At 35.8% G+C, this 16,538-nt stretch overlaps 2 protein-coding genes across 3 annotated transcripts in view; both read right to left on the bottom strand.

Moving 5' to 3' along the window:
- Window positions 1-9,250, bottom strand: part of LOC107690200 (arachidonate 5-lipoxygenase-like) — a 13,184-nt gene extending 3,934 nt beyond the window's left edge. The window contains exons 1-9 of one of the 2 annotated variants that reach the window (XM_016488454.1): window positions 9,081-9,250; window positions 8,255-8,453; window positions 8,084-8,165; window positions 6,847-6,969; window positions 5,720-5,826; window positions 5,219-5,391; window positions 4,940-5,086; window positions 2,529-2,732; window positions 2,325-2,411 (exon numbers count right to left, since the gene is read on the bottom strand). In XM_016488454.1, coding sequence (XP_016343940.1) covers window positions 2,325-2,411; window positions 2,529-2,732; window positions 4,940-5,086; window positions 5,219-5,391; window positions 5,720-5,826; window positions 6,847-6,969; window positions 8,084-8,165; window positions 8,255-8,453; window positions 9,081-9,230 — 1,272 coding nt within the window. In that variant the 5' untranslated portion in view covers window positions 9,231-9,250. Of the gene's footprint in view, window positions 1-2,324; window positions 2,412-2,528; window positions 2,733-4,939; window positions 5,087-5,218; window positions 5,392-5,719; window positions 5,827-6,846; window positions 6,970-8,083; window positions 8,166-8,254; window positions 8,466-9,080 lie in introns of both variants that reach the window. The other variant, XM_016488455.1, reaches the window with a different exon arrangement.
- Window positions 9,251-10,945: 1,695 nt separating this feature from the next.
- Window positions 10,946-15,588, bottom strand: LOC107690187 (graves disease carrier protein homolog). The gene is made up of 9 exons (XM_016488439.1): window positions 15,561-15,588; window positions 15,288-15,380; window positions 15,042-15,175; window positions 14,305-14,368; window positions 14,092-14,213; window positions 13,948-14,014; window positions 13,683-13,845; window positions 13,492-13,560; window positions 10,946-12,591 (listed from the first exon to the last, which is right to left on the bottom strand). The coding sequence occupies exons 1-9, from the start codon at window positions 15,586-15,588 to the stop codon at window positions 12,432-12,434; spliced, it is 900 nt and encodes a 299-aa protein (XP_016343925.1). The 3' UTR covers window positions 10,946-12,431.
- Window positions 15,589-16,538: the final 950 nt, after the last annotated feature.

Genomic DNA, 16,538 nt, shown 5'->3' with positions numbered 1-16,538 from the left:
GGGTAACAAGTAAAGTGAGTTATGTAATCAGATTACTTTTTTCAAGTAACTAGTAAAGTAAAGTGTTACTTGTTAATTGAGAAGGACATATCTAAGTTACTTTTTCAAATAAGTGACGCCAGTTACTCTATTTCCAATGTCTTGACTGACAGCTCTCGTATTGCCATGTTGAGAGAAATCGTGAGTAAGTGCAGAGGCGTTGTGTGAGCTGTGTGAACATGATGTTACTGTAGATGTAGACTAAATGTCAACATGTTTTTACTCAAAAAACTCAAATGCTCAAATGCAAACTCAGAATATTATACAAACCTGAAATAATTAAGACAAATATTATTTATGTATTTAATCCCATTTTATTAACCAATGTCTTTACTACTGACCTTCGATGACCCAATTCAACCATACTAAGCAAGAATGACACATTTGTGTTTCATTTTTGCTATTTCTGAATAGTGTTGAACTGTTTTTCTCCTGCGTCATATTCTTCATGTACAGACATGAATTTACATTTCCTTCAGCCTAAGGCATATTCATTTTATTTTTGTTGTGAAAGGGCTTTTACATTTGTAAAAGAAGAACTTTTTTATATTAAAAACAAACAAGCAAGCCCTGCCCACGTAATGCATTCCATAAAAAGTAACTAAGTAACGTAATTAGTTACTTTTTTAGGGAATATAATGCAATATTGTAATGCATTATTTTTAAAAGTAACTTTACCCAACACTTCTTATGCAACAGTACTTAAAATCACAAATTGCTTGCCTTTTTATTTAGAAATTACATTTACAAAAATGTGAAAGGGCTTTTACATTTGTAAAAGAAGAACTTTTTTATATTAAAAACAAACAAGCAAGCCCTGCCCACGTAATGCATTCCATAAAAAGTAACTAAGTAACGTAATTAGTTACTTTTTTAGGGAATATAATGCAATATTGTAATGCATTATTTTTAAAAGTAACTTTACCCAACACTTCTTATGCAACAGTACATGTCTTAAAATCACAAATTGCTTGCCTTTTTATTTAGAATTTACATTTACAAAAATGGAAAAAGGTTAGCAGCCTCAGATGCAGTTTGGCACCATGCCAGCAAATTCGTTGATGCAGTAAACGAAAGCAGTTTTGTTATCAACATGAAATTCATAACTTTTTGCCAGCATAGTCTGAAGATAATCTGAGTCATATTTGGTGAAAATCAGACCAACGGTCTAGGGTTTTGACCAATGTGGTAAAACTGGGCATCATTCAACTATGTATGCCGCACCGAAACTTAAAAGAGACCAGACTTTTGGGCCAAACTGTTTAGAAGTTATAAGTAATAATAGCCATTTTTACATTTACATTACATTTAGACATTTTGCAGACGCTTTTATCCAAAGCAACTTACAATTGGGGAATATATAAAGCGATTCTTCTTAAAGAGGCAAACAGACACAGGAAGTGCTTGTAATACCAAGTTTTAGGACTTTGTTCAAATAAGTACAAGCTAGAAAGGGAAGGAATAAATAAAGAGAAAGAAAGTTTTTTTTTTAATTTAGGATGAAGTCAAGTAACGTCGGAAGAGATGAGTTTTCAGCTGTCGCTTGAAAATTGTCAGGGATTCAGTATTCCGGATAGGGGTGGGAAGATCATTCCACCAGCCAGGAATGGTGAACAAGAATGTTTTTTAATTTCTCATATGAAAAATTTAATTTTTCATATCTCCTGATCACTATAGGTGCCAAAACTGTGTAGGTACCCTGGGGTTATGGTTGTCATAACACAAACCAAGTTTGGTCTTAATACTGTTGAGCGTTTCAGAGATTTGGTGTGCTCTTCTCAGAATTACTGTAGCTCAAGAACAGTTGAAATTTTTTTTTTTGGCATGGTACGTAAATGCATAATAAATGCATCATGATGCACATAAATGCATCATTCATTCATTCATGGTCTGAAGATGATCTGGTTAAATTTTCGTGAAAATCGGACAAGCGATCTAGGAGTAGTTTGACAAAGTAGGTTTTTTGGAAAATTCCAAAAAAGTTAATGACGGAAAATGACGTCATAGAGTCGGAGGAAAAAGAATTTTGTTTCAAAACAAAAGTGAAGTTTGGACAGCTGGTGGCAGAGGGACTGAGTTAGAGACTCCAAAAGTTCTGCAGTTAATGTTCAGACTGTCCTCTATCTTTGAGCCAGATTTCACAACTTTTTACTAAACTTTTAACTATGGCCTGCCTTTTAGACATCTTGAGCGGAAAATAAAAAAAAGAGGAAGAAGAAGAACACTAATGATTACAATAGGTGGCTTTGGAGGAAGTAAACTATTAGAGGAAGAGAAAAGCTGACCTTGTCAAAGAGTCCACACTCACAGATGAGCTGCTCACGAGCCTTGGTGTTAATGGCAATGGTGAAACGGATGTGAGGTAACAGCAACTGAAAGAGCAGAGGATGCCTCTTGGAATGTATAATCAACCATACATAAGACATGGGCTTTATTTACTCTACACGAATATCATAGAATCAATTCTATAAAGAGAACAAAGAAATTACCTTAAAAACAGGATGAACGGCAGGCAGCTGTCTGAACATGGCTATGCCATAGACCTCAGATATCAGATGTGTCCTGAGAAGATGTGTGACTGTCTGATGTACGTGGAAGTCTGAAGATCTTACCCAGATCTTGGCCAGCAACCAGTCGTACTCATCATCACTCGGGAGGAAGATGGGAGTATCCTCTCCTGGTCTCTGACCCAGCTACAGTATGTTAATAATATGGAGATCATTTTCAAAACTCATTCAGCCTGTTTTTATAGAAAGGCATATATGCCATTGTTCTCAGACTGTGTAACAGTTTGCATAAGAGACTTCCCTTTTTCTCATATCCCATTCACTCCCTTACATTCATATATATATACTGTACATAAAACGTCCTTGCACAACTTCCTTTCTTTGTTTCCTGTACAAAAATTATCAAATTTCAGGAAGCTTGTAAAATAGCATGGTCACATGGACTAATTAAATGACACTTTTGTATGCATCTTTACAACGTTTTTCAACATTGATAAATATAAGAAATGTTTCTTGAGCAGCTAATCATTATATTAGAGTGATTTCTGAAGGATCTTGGCAGCTAAAAATAATGCTTTGCCATCACAGAAATAAATTACAAATTTTAACATCTATTAAAATAGAAAACAGTCATTATAAATTATAATAAAATTTCATAGTATTGCTGTTTTTACTATATTTTTGCAAATAAATGCTGCCTGGTGAGCATAAGAGACTTTTTTCAAAAACTAAACATTTTATTTACCCAAAAAGTTTGAATGGTAGTGTCAGGATTCTGGACTGTTCTGTTCTGTAAAACAGACTGTTTTACCCCTGTTTCTGTTCCTGTTTTTCCTTATTTGGTCATGTTCCTGTCCTCGTGTAGTTTGATTGTGATTCCTGACACCTGTGTTTAGTAATTATCCCTTGTATTTAAGTTCCTGTTTGTTCAGTCTTCCTTTGTCGGTTCTACTCGTTGGATATTGTGTAATTCCCCTGTGTTTCCAAGGATTAAAGACTGTTTATGGTCTCCTTGTTCCTCGTTCCGCGCTCCTCCCAGCACAGATCGTGACAGAAGAACCGACCTAAAACAGTAACCTCCGTGTGTCTACTCTCCGTATTTGTTTCCGTGTTTTTTCCCTCAGTGTTTTGTTTCCATTATGTTTCTATAGATCCCCTCCATCGCCCCGAATTCCTCCTCCTCCTGCTGGAGCAGGGGGAGCGCTCGCTCGAGGACCATACCAGACTGTTTCTGGCCCTTGCCGAACTTACCAGCTACCCAGACGACACGCTCTGCGCGTTCCATGACGCTAGCCTGAACACCGCGTGCAGATGGCCGTCGTCCGAAGATGGTCTTCGAGCGGAATGGGCTCCTTCCTCCCGCCAGCTCCACCTTGGTCCTCAGTCGCTCCGACTCCGCCGCGGCTCTCCGGATCTCCACCTCCGGCCATTCTTCCTCCATGACTCCTCCCTTCATCAGCTCCACCGTGGGCCGTCATTATGGCTGTGGCCTGGGTCCAGCTGGACTCCTCTGGCTCCAAGCCCCTCCTGTCTCCTCCCTGGCTCCTCCCTCTGTCGTCTCCTCCCTGGACTCTGTCTGCCGGCCCCCTCCCAGGTGTCTGTTCTCCTCCAGAACCTCCTCCTTAGTTCCCACCCATTCCCCCCTTCTGTTGTTCTACGGTGCCAGGACGCACCTTCCGGGAGGGGGGCGATATGTCAGGATTCTGGACTGTTCTGTGTCGTGTTTTGCTCTTGTTTCTGTTCCTGTTTTTCCTTATTTGGTCATGTTCCTGTCCTCGTTTAGTTTGATTATGATTCCTGACACCTGTGTTTAGTAATTATCCCTTGTATTTAAGTTCCTGTTTGTTCAGTCTTTCTTTGTCAGTTCTACTCGTTGGATGTTGTATAATTCCCCTGTGTTTCCAAGGATTAAAGATTGTTTATGTACTCCATGTCTCCTTTTTCCTTGTTCCTCGTTCCGCGCTCCTCCCAGAACAGAGAGAGAGAGTGTGTGTGTGTGTGTGTGTGTGTGTGTGTGTGTGTGTGTGCTCGTTCGTTCATTTATTTTGGAATATTATCAAATGCATTTTCTATTATCAACATATAGTATTTTTGCACAAAACATAGCAGAACAATGTATACCTACTGATGAGAAGTTAAGCAATTTTTTTTAATTAAGAGTGTAAGGTGTAGTATAGTGTTCACTGTGTCACATTTGTTGTCACCTTTATGTTAAATTGCTTGTATTCTCAGGTTTAAATTGCTTTTGACAAAGCATCTACTAAACTAAATTTTTTTTTTTTTTTTTCACGTTTTTCTAATTTCACAAGATAGCGTGAGAAGCAGAAATGATCTTATCACGCTGTATCTGATATCAATGTTTCCAGCACATGTTTTGTGTTTATTTCAGATACCTGGATGGCGATTGGCATGATTTTGTTCTGACTGTTCTTATAAAGCAGACAGATGGGTGCAGCCAAGTACTGAAGGGTGCATGGGTCCGTGGCATTGGGAGTAACACCATCTAATAGCTCATAGTCAGCAATAAAGATGTTTCCTTCCTGAAAGACAAGTTGTCACATTTGTATTAAAACCATGCAGAATGTTGCATGCCGAATTGACACACATGAAAATATGTTGCAAGCGAATCATACTGCACATGCCAATATACTCATTGCTTGTGTGTTGCATACATTGAGCTCTTCTTCCAGTGTGAGACCCCTCTCCAGACTGTCCTGAACTATCTTTTGTGTGACTGGAAACTTGTCAGGAATTTCTGTGCATTTCCTGATGACCACTGGATTACAGCCATTCAAGAACTGGTATCCGAACATGAAGTCTTCCTTCCAGTGCTCCATCACATACTCTGTGCAAAGGACACAAGCAGTCATTTTAACATTATTACACACATTCATCTTTATTCATACAACAAATTTTGAAGCAGCTGTGTGCTTTAAAAATGTAAATAACTCAGAACAACATGGTATGTTGTGCAGTGTAAAACCTAACATTAATCTAAATACACTGGGTACATTTTACAGACATACGAGTAAACAACATCCAATGCTGCTTACTACAAACAGGTAATTTATGTATTATAACAGATGAGAGTGTTTGTGAGATGAGTGTGTAATGTGCAATTCTTCAATGTTGTTAAAGAAATAGTAAAGGTTATATATGCTGGCTGTTCAAACCTGATATTGTATTCTTAATTCTCACGAATATACGCTCAAAGTCTGCAAAATCTCCCCATGAAGACTGGAACATGTGCATGAACTGGTTTACATAGAGATTTTCAATCCTGAGGAATAAAACACAGTCATTTAAAAAAAAATCATACATATGGCCTATAATCTCTTTTTGAATATTGAATAATATTGAATATTGAATAATATATCAAAATCATAAATAAAAAGAGAGAGATTTACTTGGATAGTCTACCCTTGTGAAAAAGAAGTTTGAGCATACTTTTTAATAAGAGTATTTCTTACAGAAATAATACACTTCCAAAGAATATATTCAATGTACTAAATGTAATGTTTTTAGACAGTTATTTGCATTTTATTAGCAAATAAATTAAATATTCAAATAAATATTAAACTCAATTAGTTAAAAGTGTTTTTGTACCCATTTAAGTAGGACTTAAGTACATCTTTATATATAGTTTCATAATTGCTTCTATTTTCTTTGAAATGGCTAGTGGACTGCAATGGTAAACATATTCCAATTTAATGCAATGTTTTACAAAGTGAATTAATATATTCATATTTTAGTTTAGATCATTAATATTAAATTATCTGCAAATAAATAAAAATGAAGTATAAGTACTAAGCACTTGTTTTTCACAATGGCAGTCCAAGCTTTCTCACAGTCTTTTCCCACATTCTGTATTGGACCTCATACTTTAAAAATGACTTCTTGTTGTGATAATCTAACTGTCACTGTGCCTGCAGATATGGGTGGTAAACACATGTATGCATGCCACTGAGAACGACACTTCTCAAAACTATTTAGATCAATAACACAATCTACCGAATCTGTCATTTCCCCCTTTTAACAGTCACACTTTTACATGAGCACAGGCCATCACAGTTCTTTAAAGTCTGTGCAAATGTACAATACCACAAAGACAATGCATGTTTGTGTTCAGACCTCGTTGATACATGCAAAAGACAAACAGATTCTGAAAGAAACATGCAAATGTGCATAAATACAAACACACGGTCACTTTATGGAAATAACAGCTGTCTGACAGCACAGAGCAGTAAAAACGGTATTCAAGAATGAAATATGCATAGTCATCAAATAAAAAGAATCTTACGCTTTGCTGTAGTTGAGCACAAAGTCCACTCCTTTCTCGCTATCAAACTGAATGTCTCGTGGAAGCTCACTGTGGGCTTTGGCATCTATGCTCATAGGGAAGCCAGGGTGCCACTCCTTCCATCTTCAACATCAAGCACATCATCATGTTTTAAAATTCAGTCTATTATATCAGCACCAAATCATATTGTCATTATTATGCAATAAATGAAAGGTTCCACATTTAAAAACAGGATTTTCTGGGCAGTATGGTCAGACATGTGGCAGTGGTGGCAAGGGGCAAATTGGCAAAGGTCCCAGATTCAGTCCCATGAGTTTTTAGTCAAACTAGTCCAAATTAGGTTTGGAACCCACAAGAGGTTGAGTAAATGATGAGAGAAATTGTATTTGTGGGTTAACTATCCTTTAAGGACTTTTCAGACTAGCTCAAACCTGGGTAATTGTCTTTTTAAACACTCATTCTAAAGGGACAGACAGTTCATTCAAAAATAACACTTCATTTATACACCCTCATGCCATTCTTCAAAGTATCTAAATAGGCTTATCTAAATAATTATGTAATATGTTTACTTTTTTTGTGTTCTGCAGAAGAACAAAAGTAATACAGGTTTGGAAAGACATGGGGGTGAGTAAATGATGACAGAAGTTTCATTTGTGGGTGAACTCTGTGTAACCCCACTTGTCATTTTCGTTTTTACTCTGGGTTTACGGTCTATAAAATCGTGGAACTGGTTTAGCAACAACAAATCATAAACTGTACGGCGCTTGCCTCATTAAATATTCATGAGCTTTGCAGAAACAGAAACTTTGACGCGCTGTATTTTGTTTCAGGGCTTCAGGGAGAATCAACACGTCAAACAATGACGGAATAAATGTTAATTGTTGCGATAAGAGCGATTCAGTTATTGTCAGAACAGTGTATTCAGGAAAACTGGATGGTACAGTCAGAATTATAAACGCACCTGGCAAAGCTAAGTTACACAAGACGTTAAATAAGTTGCGTTCTGATCATTCATCCAAACAATGACAGTGTAACACTGGCAACCCGGGATATACAAAGGTACAATGTGAAACCTAAATGCACAAAATTATTTCCTAAACCAGGGTAAAGAGTAAACAGTATATATGAATCATAATGGTCTGTTATGATGAAATCAGACTTGACCACACGTGCATTTATGAGGAAAGCATACAAATTTGCTACAGTGGTTAACCTCTTTCTGAAAGTTGCATCAAACCTGTATGTCTTCTGTCTCTGTTCTAGTTCTTTTCGCCTGTGCTGTTTTGCCACTCCGGTCTTGTCATGCTGTGCCAATCGAGCTGAAACACAGCAAGCATTGAAACCTTATTTTAAGGTAAAGTTTAGGCTTTTATTACAGGAAGAAATGTACAAGCCAATCAGAACATACCCCTTCCATCTCTGAGGATCACCTCTTTGTCATCAACTAACCAGCGAAAGCAGGGGAACTCAATATAATCTCCATAGGGTGTCTTCACCGTGATGTATTTGCAGTACCAGTCATCGTGCATCCAGTATTTTTTCTTTTCAATTTTCACCAGCTCAATTTCACCCAGGTCCTCTCCCACACTGATGTCATATGAGTCCACCTTGAATTACACCTTATGTTAGATTAGAATTCATTGACTCAAAAAAAACACACATAGTTGTCTTCCTGTAAATGATCATTGATTTTTATCTTTTATTTTTTTTATCTGACACTTAATGATTTGACTTCCTTAGAGATACACTGCATGACTACTTCAAAGATACTGAACAAGGACTGTGGTTTGATTTAAATAATTAAAGAGGTTGTAATATATAAGTGCGCCACACATGTCATACAAATAATAGAATCGGCAAGTGACACACTGAATTAGAAACACTGAAATGGTATTTTCTTGTAAAAGAATATATTTTTTTCTGACAACTTTAAAACAACTCATTTTTTACAGCGTAAAAGTGTACTGCATGTGTCATCAAGAGTCAAGACATATAACTCATAAGTCATTTAGCTTGTGTTTTGACTCAAATTAATCAACAGCCATAAAAGAAAGAATGCCAAAGCATTAAAAAAAAGTTTACAATTTTAATTCACAAAGAATAAGGCAATTCACTTATGCAATATAATTCAATTATTATTTGCACATTATAATTCGCAATGAATCAAACTTGTCAAAAGGAGCTCAAAGGTCTAATATAATTGCGTTCTTAGGCAAAGACTGTTAGTATCTTACCGCTCCTCTCTCAAAGTCATTATAGAGGGGTTTGTCCAGAAGGGTTCTCTCACTGCATCTCTCAGATCCCACCAGGGTCATATAAATGTAGTCGTCTGTTCCAGCAAACCACTGAGTGCCTGTGGCGACAGTCACTGTGTAGTTGGGCATTTTCGTCAAGCTGGAGATCAGCTCTGCAACTGAACTCAAATGGACTTTTCAAGAGTCGCACGCAGACTGCATTTCCTCTTCTCTCTCCCCCTCTCCCATTCTCTCTCTAACTGACTCGCTCAAGCCACAAACTTCACACATACACGGAAATTTATAGATGTTCTCTTGATTGGCATTGCGGTAGGCTTTGACCTAGTTTCTTGTTTCAAGAAGTGTGTGAACGGCATTATGCAGTTTATTTATGAATTTAATTTATGTCAATAGTGACAGTTTATTATGTGATAGTTGATTTATGTGTCAGTACGTCACTCTACACTTCACAGTTTTTAAGATGCTCTGCCTGGCTTGCTTATCAGATATTTTAGTTCTCGTTTATCTTCAAGGCTTGCCAAGTGTTTTACTTAGAGTGAGCGGTTGCTTCATGCTTATTTTTGAATATTAGTTGGTCTTGATAGTTTGCAAGGTTTTGGGGTATGTACCTTGTGGTGTACCAGCTCACATTCTGCTGATGAATACAACCAAATTTGCAATTTGCAAAAAAAATAAAAAAATAATATATATATATAATATCTTTGCCTCATAATATATATAAATATACATCCTGAAGCATCTTGGAGACACTGCCACACTGGATTTAGTCCGTCTCAGTTTGTTCTGTTTCTTCATGTCATTCCAGACAGACTGGATGATGATGAGATTAGATCTCTGTGTGGAGCACTGGCTGTTGTCAGACAAAAATCTCACTGGATTATTACAATTAATGGCAAAATTAATGTTTGGAAATGTAAACTGATATTTCCTATCGACACACTACAGCAAAAGACAGAAATAACTGACTTTAAACCATCTTTTAGCTGCTGAAAATACTAGTGTTATATATATATATGTGTGTGTGTGTGTGTGTGTGTGTGTTTACATTTTTTTAAATATTTTATTCTCGCCGAGGCTGCATTTATTTGATAAAAAATGCAGTATTATTACAATTTACAATATAAATATAATTACAATAAAAAACAACTGTTTTTTATTTTAATATATTTTAAAATGTAATTTATTACTGTGATGCAAAGCTGAATTCAGCAGCCACCACTCCAGTCTTCAGCTTCACATGATTCTCATGATTCCAGTATGCTGTTTTGCTGCTCAGCAAACATTTATTATCAGTTGAAAACAGTTGCACTGGTTTTGTGAAAACCATGATAAATTCTTTCAGTATCATAGATAAAGTATAATTTCTTTAAAAAAAATTTTAATTAAAAATAATAATAACCCATACTGCCCCTAAACCTTTGTATATGAGTATATAAACCATATATAAAGCAGTATAAAGTCCTTTAATGGCCCTAGAATAACTATTTTATTCAAAGAACAGAAGGCCAAAAAGCCACTGGCCAGTGAGCTCTGCTTTTTTATGACTTGCATGGTAACATGATAAGACAGACATACACTATAACCAGTGTTTTGTTTGCAACATATTTTCCAGTCAAATAAGGCGTTATCAAACAACAGTACCTTACAAACTTAGGAGGAAATAAATGCAAATGAATTGCTAGGTGGGAGGTGTTTCATAGTAAATGCATTTCCAAACAAAAATGAGGGAACTATAGGAAAATCCCACTGGATGACAAATAGTGTAAAATGGGATCATGCAAATACTTACTGGCAATTCATCAATCATATTTGAATTATATGAAAGCAATCAAGAGAAACTCTAGCACAAGACAAAAAAGCCTTTATTTTTATTTCCAAAGATATTGGTCTAACATTTACATTTCATCTAAACATACATACAAATTAATAATCACATTTACAAAACAAGTATCCTCATTGTTAATTTGTTCAATGCCTATTAACCATTTCAATCTGACATAATATCCATTCATTATACCAATATAACACAAATAAATAATAAAGGCGATTTATCCAAAGCAGCAAGACAAACTTTCTCCACAGTTCTCAAGAATCAGCAAAGATAAGTTTAAGACAATCCTCCCATTCTAATGATTTAGCTTGATGGCATTTAGTGCAAATAAACTTGAAATGTGATCAATGAATCATGACCTTCACAACTCACGTATTCACTCAGTAATAAAACTGTATCAGTCGTTGTTGAATGTACGCACATAAATGTTCCCTTTCATCTTTGGAAACACATGCCGCTACACGATCAACATGTTCATGAAAAGTCTAATTTAAAGAGGTTTAAGGACTCGATTCACTGCAACACTGCCACCACATGGCAACAACAACAAAAAAGCAAGTAATTACAACCGGAAGGCAAATGAGGCAACCGTTTGAGGGAGCACATTTCCATACAATACAAAACAAAACAATAAATCAATTTTATATATATAAAAAAACAAAAAATTAATTTTAATCTGGCCTGGTGAAAGTCTATTTAAGGGATTCATGTAGTTCCTATCACAAATCAGTGAACAATAATTTAAGATTCATATACATATCAGCTGTGATATTCATCACCACACATATTCGCATTTGATTGCTTTCTTCCAAAAGGGAGATTGTGAATTAACCTGCACTGTAAGGCATCAATCAGATATTAAACTTGAGCCACAGTAACACCGGCATGCAAACATGACTGAATACTGCATAGACATTATGTACACTCTCTTTCATTCACTGTATTATTGAATTGCAGAGGAAAGTCATCTTTATCACAAAAAGAGACAAATATCAGTCAATAAGACTTGAGGTGACTCAGATTTGCTGAAATATAAAGCTATATATGAATGAAATTTAGCAAAGAAAAATCAACTTCCATATTTGACTTAAAAATCACTTCATCAGTCATAGTTAAAAGCATTGTGATATACCTAGAGAAACTGTCCACATAGGTCAAATCGACTGAGATTTTGTGTTTTGCTTATATGAGTGAAAGATTAAGGCATATTGTTCGATCTGAAATGGGACGGCTTCTTACAAGCAAGTTTCAGACGCAGGTTTTCATGGGATTTCCAGTGTCGTTGTTTCTGATCCACACAGAACGGAAAAGCAAGCTTTTGTCTCTGTATCCATAGTGATTGTTGCTGGGCTGTGCAAAGCCACAGGTTTGCCGTTTGTGTGGGTGTTTAGTAAGAACTGGATTTCAGATGACTGGTCTCTGGAATGGCAGACAGGACTGCTGTGATGTCGCTGCGGGTCGTTTCAACACGTTCCTTTAAGGCTTAGTCACTGATTGTTCTAGTTTAGGTGAAGAATTTGCCTCATGAACTCGTAAGTAGTGAAGGCAACAGCTTGTGACGGTATACAGCGGATGTAGTTGAGGGACAGGCCACGATACAGTCCTTTCTTGACACCATACTGGGTGTACACATGCTTGAGAGTTTTTGTGAGGCTGCTGCTAAATAAAAAATAAAGTAGAAAACATATTAATGATCACAGACAAAACTTGATGGGAATTTTGAGTTTAACATGCAGAGGAGATCAAACTGCTATATATATATATATATATATTTTTTTTTTTTTTTTAAAGAAAACAAGCAGCAAATGAATAGAGTGAAAGTCTAAAAGGGACAAGTGTTTATATATATATATATATATATATATTAGTACCAATGTTAAAAAAATTGTTTTTGCTGTGTAATATTTTTTGTAGAAACTGATTTTTTTCTGCATTCTTTAATAAGAGTTAAAAAAATAGTATTTATTCAAAAAAAAAAATTTGTAAGATTATATGATTTCACAGTTATCAATTTAATGAATCCTTGCAGGATAAAAACGTATCTTAAACTTCTAAATGGTAGTGTATCACAACTGATTTCAACATGAAAATGTTTCTAAATGTTTCCTGAGCAGCAAATCAGCAGATTTCTGAAGGATCATGTGACACTCAAGACTGAAGTAACTACTACTGAAAATTCAGCTTTGCCTCACAGGAATAAATTGTGTTTTAAAATACAAAACAGTTATTTTAAATGGTAAAAAATCTCTCAATATTATTGTTTTTACTGTATTTTTGATCAAATAAATGCAGCCTTGATGAGAATAAAGAACAAAACATATTAATTATTCCAAACTTTTGACATGTAGTTTGTGTGTGTGTGTGTGTGTGTATACAGTATATATATTTATTTATAGAGGTTATCTGCCATAATATAAAAATAACTATCAGTCAGATTTTAATACTTATACATCCCTATTAACAAAGCAGTACCTTTTTTATAATTTACTTAACATTTTTACCAGTGTAAATCATTGAGGAAACAAAGACTTAAAATCATCCAAATTATATAATACTCACCAACATTTGTCAAAATCAGAGAGTGACGCACCTAACTGCATTCTCCTCCGGGCAACATCTAGTGGATATCTGTGCAGAAATATTAGAAAGAATGTAGTATGTACGTACAGTAACACAAACGTACAGTAACGTACAGGTTGTACTACAAACAGTACCTAATAAACAAAGAATTAAAAAAAAAATAAACATACGATATAGTTTGAGCAATTGCTCCAGCAACTCCACCACACATCAGATTGACGTGAGTCTTCAGCACAAGAACATCAGGGTTGTCAAGAGACGGCTTGCCTAGGAGCTCTGGGAAGCGAGTGAGTCCCAGAGTCTTCAATGTACCGAATGTAAAAAAAGAAAAGCCTGAAACAGAGCAAAAACAGTGACATGAGGACGTAAGCTAAAGTGTTTTTCAGTTTTGCACATTGTATTGTATATTTTACATAAAACAAACAAGAAAATAACCTGCATATGGAGCCATGCCAATGATTGTAGGGGTCAGACCACAGTAGAATCCAGAGATTCCTCCTTCCTTTAAAGATAACACACTGTCATGCAAAACGGAAGCACAGAAAGGTTCTCAACTAAACTTCTTTCCTGTCTTCATACCTTAAGGTAAATAGTCTGAAAGGCATTTCGTATGCCAGTGTAGCGATGCTCTCCTGTCACTTGAAACGCCAAGCGAGCTCGGATAACATCGAGTGGATAGGTGCAAATAACTGCAGTCATCCCTACAGAAAGCGTACAATGCAGATAAAGACATAATGCTTATCATGAAGTTACAAAGATCTTGGAAAAGAGTCATGGAAAACAATCACAAACCTGCCATAGATCCTGCCATGAGCCGATGAATATGCCCAGATATTCCAAGATGTGTGTTAAGGAACTGAAAGTACATCAGAAACAGCTTACTGCAAGCATAAACAAATCTAAACACAGTGTACAACTGGCATTAGTACAAAACTTTGTATTGTTAACATTAAACTTAGGGAAGCTACACTAAAATTGCTACAAGGTACTGCAATAAAAAAAAGTTAAGCTACTGACAAAAAGTAGTAAACTGAGGAAGCTGAAGCGGTTTAAGGTGACTATATATACAGTAGCAATTTCAAATATATAACCATCAGATAAAGTAACTGATTTTACTCATTACTCATTTGTAATGAGTAGTTTTTTTTTGTTTTTTAGTCAAGAACAAACTCATTTGCAGAGATACATTTACAATGAATACAACTACTAAAAAAGTGGAAAATAAACTACCTCAACTTCTCAAATAAATTTGTGAATTCTTTTTTTGAACTGGATCACTCAAATAAATCATGAATTAACCAAATCTTTCAAATGAATCAGATTAGTGCTTTACTTGAGAGGACAGTTTAGGAGATTGTGTTTGATTATTGCCTATTTTTACGGCCGCAGAAGTAGTACTGGAAAAGCTATGATATTCTGAACAACTGTCACGCTACTAAAAATATAATTATGTTAGGAATGTCACTATGTTTAGTTTGTTATTCCCCAAGACTGGCATTAGTACATAATGACTATGAAACAAAGGTAACCTTTTTGTAGTTATCAAAAGCCATAAACTGAATGGCTCCATATGGGAAAATCCTGATCATCATGGCTCCATTTCCCTTGTATAGTCCAAGGAAACCCTCTTTTTTTGGCACTGCCTTAAGTGTGGCAAACACTCCTGAAAAAGCACACAAGATAACATCATGTTCAACCGTTTGGTGCATAGTTCTTTTTCAAATCAAGTTGCACAAAAATATCTGTTTATCCGAAACATTTTGGATTTAACTTACCAAGGTGTTTGTAATGAGGATTTTGAGCTTGTAGTAAAATTTTCACTCTATCAAGAGGTGCTATGGTGGACTTGGCACAGCATCCAGCAACACCTAAATATAAAAATAAAATAAAAACAGATTAATATTTGATCAGTAAATAATTCATTTTAAAATAAAAACAATCATAATAAAACACTTATTAGAAAACATGACATATTTTGTGTCTCTCTGCATGTCATGTGACCATTAAAAACCAGTTCACCCAAAAATGAAGACTTGCTGAACATTTACTCACCCTCGGTCCATCCAAGATGAACATATTTGGAGAAATTCAGTATTATCATTTGCTCACCAGTGGATCCTCTGCAGTGAATGGGTGCCGTCAAAATGAGAATCCAAACAGCTAATAAAAACACCGCAATAATTCACCAGTAATCCACACAACTCCAGTCCATTAACATCTTGTGAAGCAAAAAGATGTTTGTAAATAAACAAATCCATCATTAAGATGTTTTTAACTTCAAAGAATTCCTTTCGGCTAAAATAAGAGTCCTCTATTCTTAATATAGCTTTCTCCAATGAAAAAGTCGCCTTGTCTAAATCTGGGGCCCGTTCTTCATAGGTCGCTAACTCAGTTAGCTGGATTTGATTGTTGATGATTTGGCATGATCTTGGATAGTTTGGTTCTTCGAAGCTCATCCCGAAGTTGCTGTCTTAGCAACAGGTCCGTAAGCTTAAACCTGCTCGGGAGCAGGCTTATTTCATGTATACAGGATTAGATTGCATCTTTTTAAGCAGAATTGATACTTAAAATCTGTCCGCTACCACCGCTACTTTATTACAAGAGTACCCTACTAATCCAGGGACAATAATTTAAAATAATAATCATTTAAAAAGTAATTGAAAGATAATATGATAATGTTGTGTAGTCTTTAATACTATAGACACAGCCAGTTTTACTCACTGAAAGATTTATTCGTCATAAAATTATTACTTCATAATTGTATTCGAGTCTTACACACATGCTATACAGATAATGTAGAGTCGTGCATTAATTTGAGTGCTGACAGCTATTATGGGAGTGGTTTGGTGGAGAGCAGGAGATGCAGATAATGATCTTGACCCTTAATGAAAAAGTCTGTGAAAGTGATTTTGTGCCTCTTTGAGATGGCACAATAATACGCCGTTCACTTACAGAACGCAAGCTTCTAGAGGGCACATAACTCTGAAGTAATGAATTTAGGTAAATGGGTGCAGAGCCAGTGGTGG

The sequence above is a fragment of the Sinocyclocheilus anshuiensis genome, unplaced genomic scaffold (genome assembly GCF_001515605.1).
Source record: "Sinocyclocheilus anshuiensis isolate Anshui unplaced genomic scaffold, SAMN03320099.WGS_v1.1 scaffold1581, whole genome shotgun sequence".
Taxonomy (NCBI): Eukaryota; Metazoa; Chordata; class Actinopteri; order Cypriniformes; family Cyprinidae; genus Sinocyclocheilus; species Sinocyclocheilus anshuiensis.
The sequence above is the reverse complement of the archived record's forward strand: the minus strand, read 5'-3'. Positions and strand labels throughout refer to the sequence as shown.

Excerpts from the sequence above, each read along its gene's own strand:
- LOC107690187 (XM_016488439.1), bottom strand. The coding sequence starts at position 15,588 with ATGTTCATCTTGGATGGACCGAGGGTGA. Across the intron at positions 14,214-14,304 it reads CATGGCAGGATCTATGGCAG|GGATGACTGCAGTTATTTGC; the intron begins GTTTGTGATTGT and ends CGCTTTCTGTAG. Across the intron at positions 14,015-14,091 it reads TTCAGACTATTTACCTTAAG|GAAGGAGGAATCTCTGGATT; the intron begins GTATGAAGACAG and ends TTATCTTTAAAG.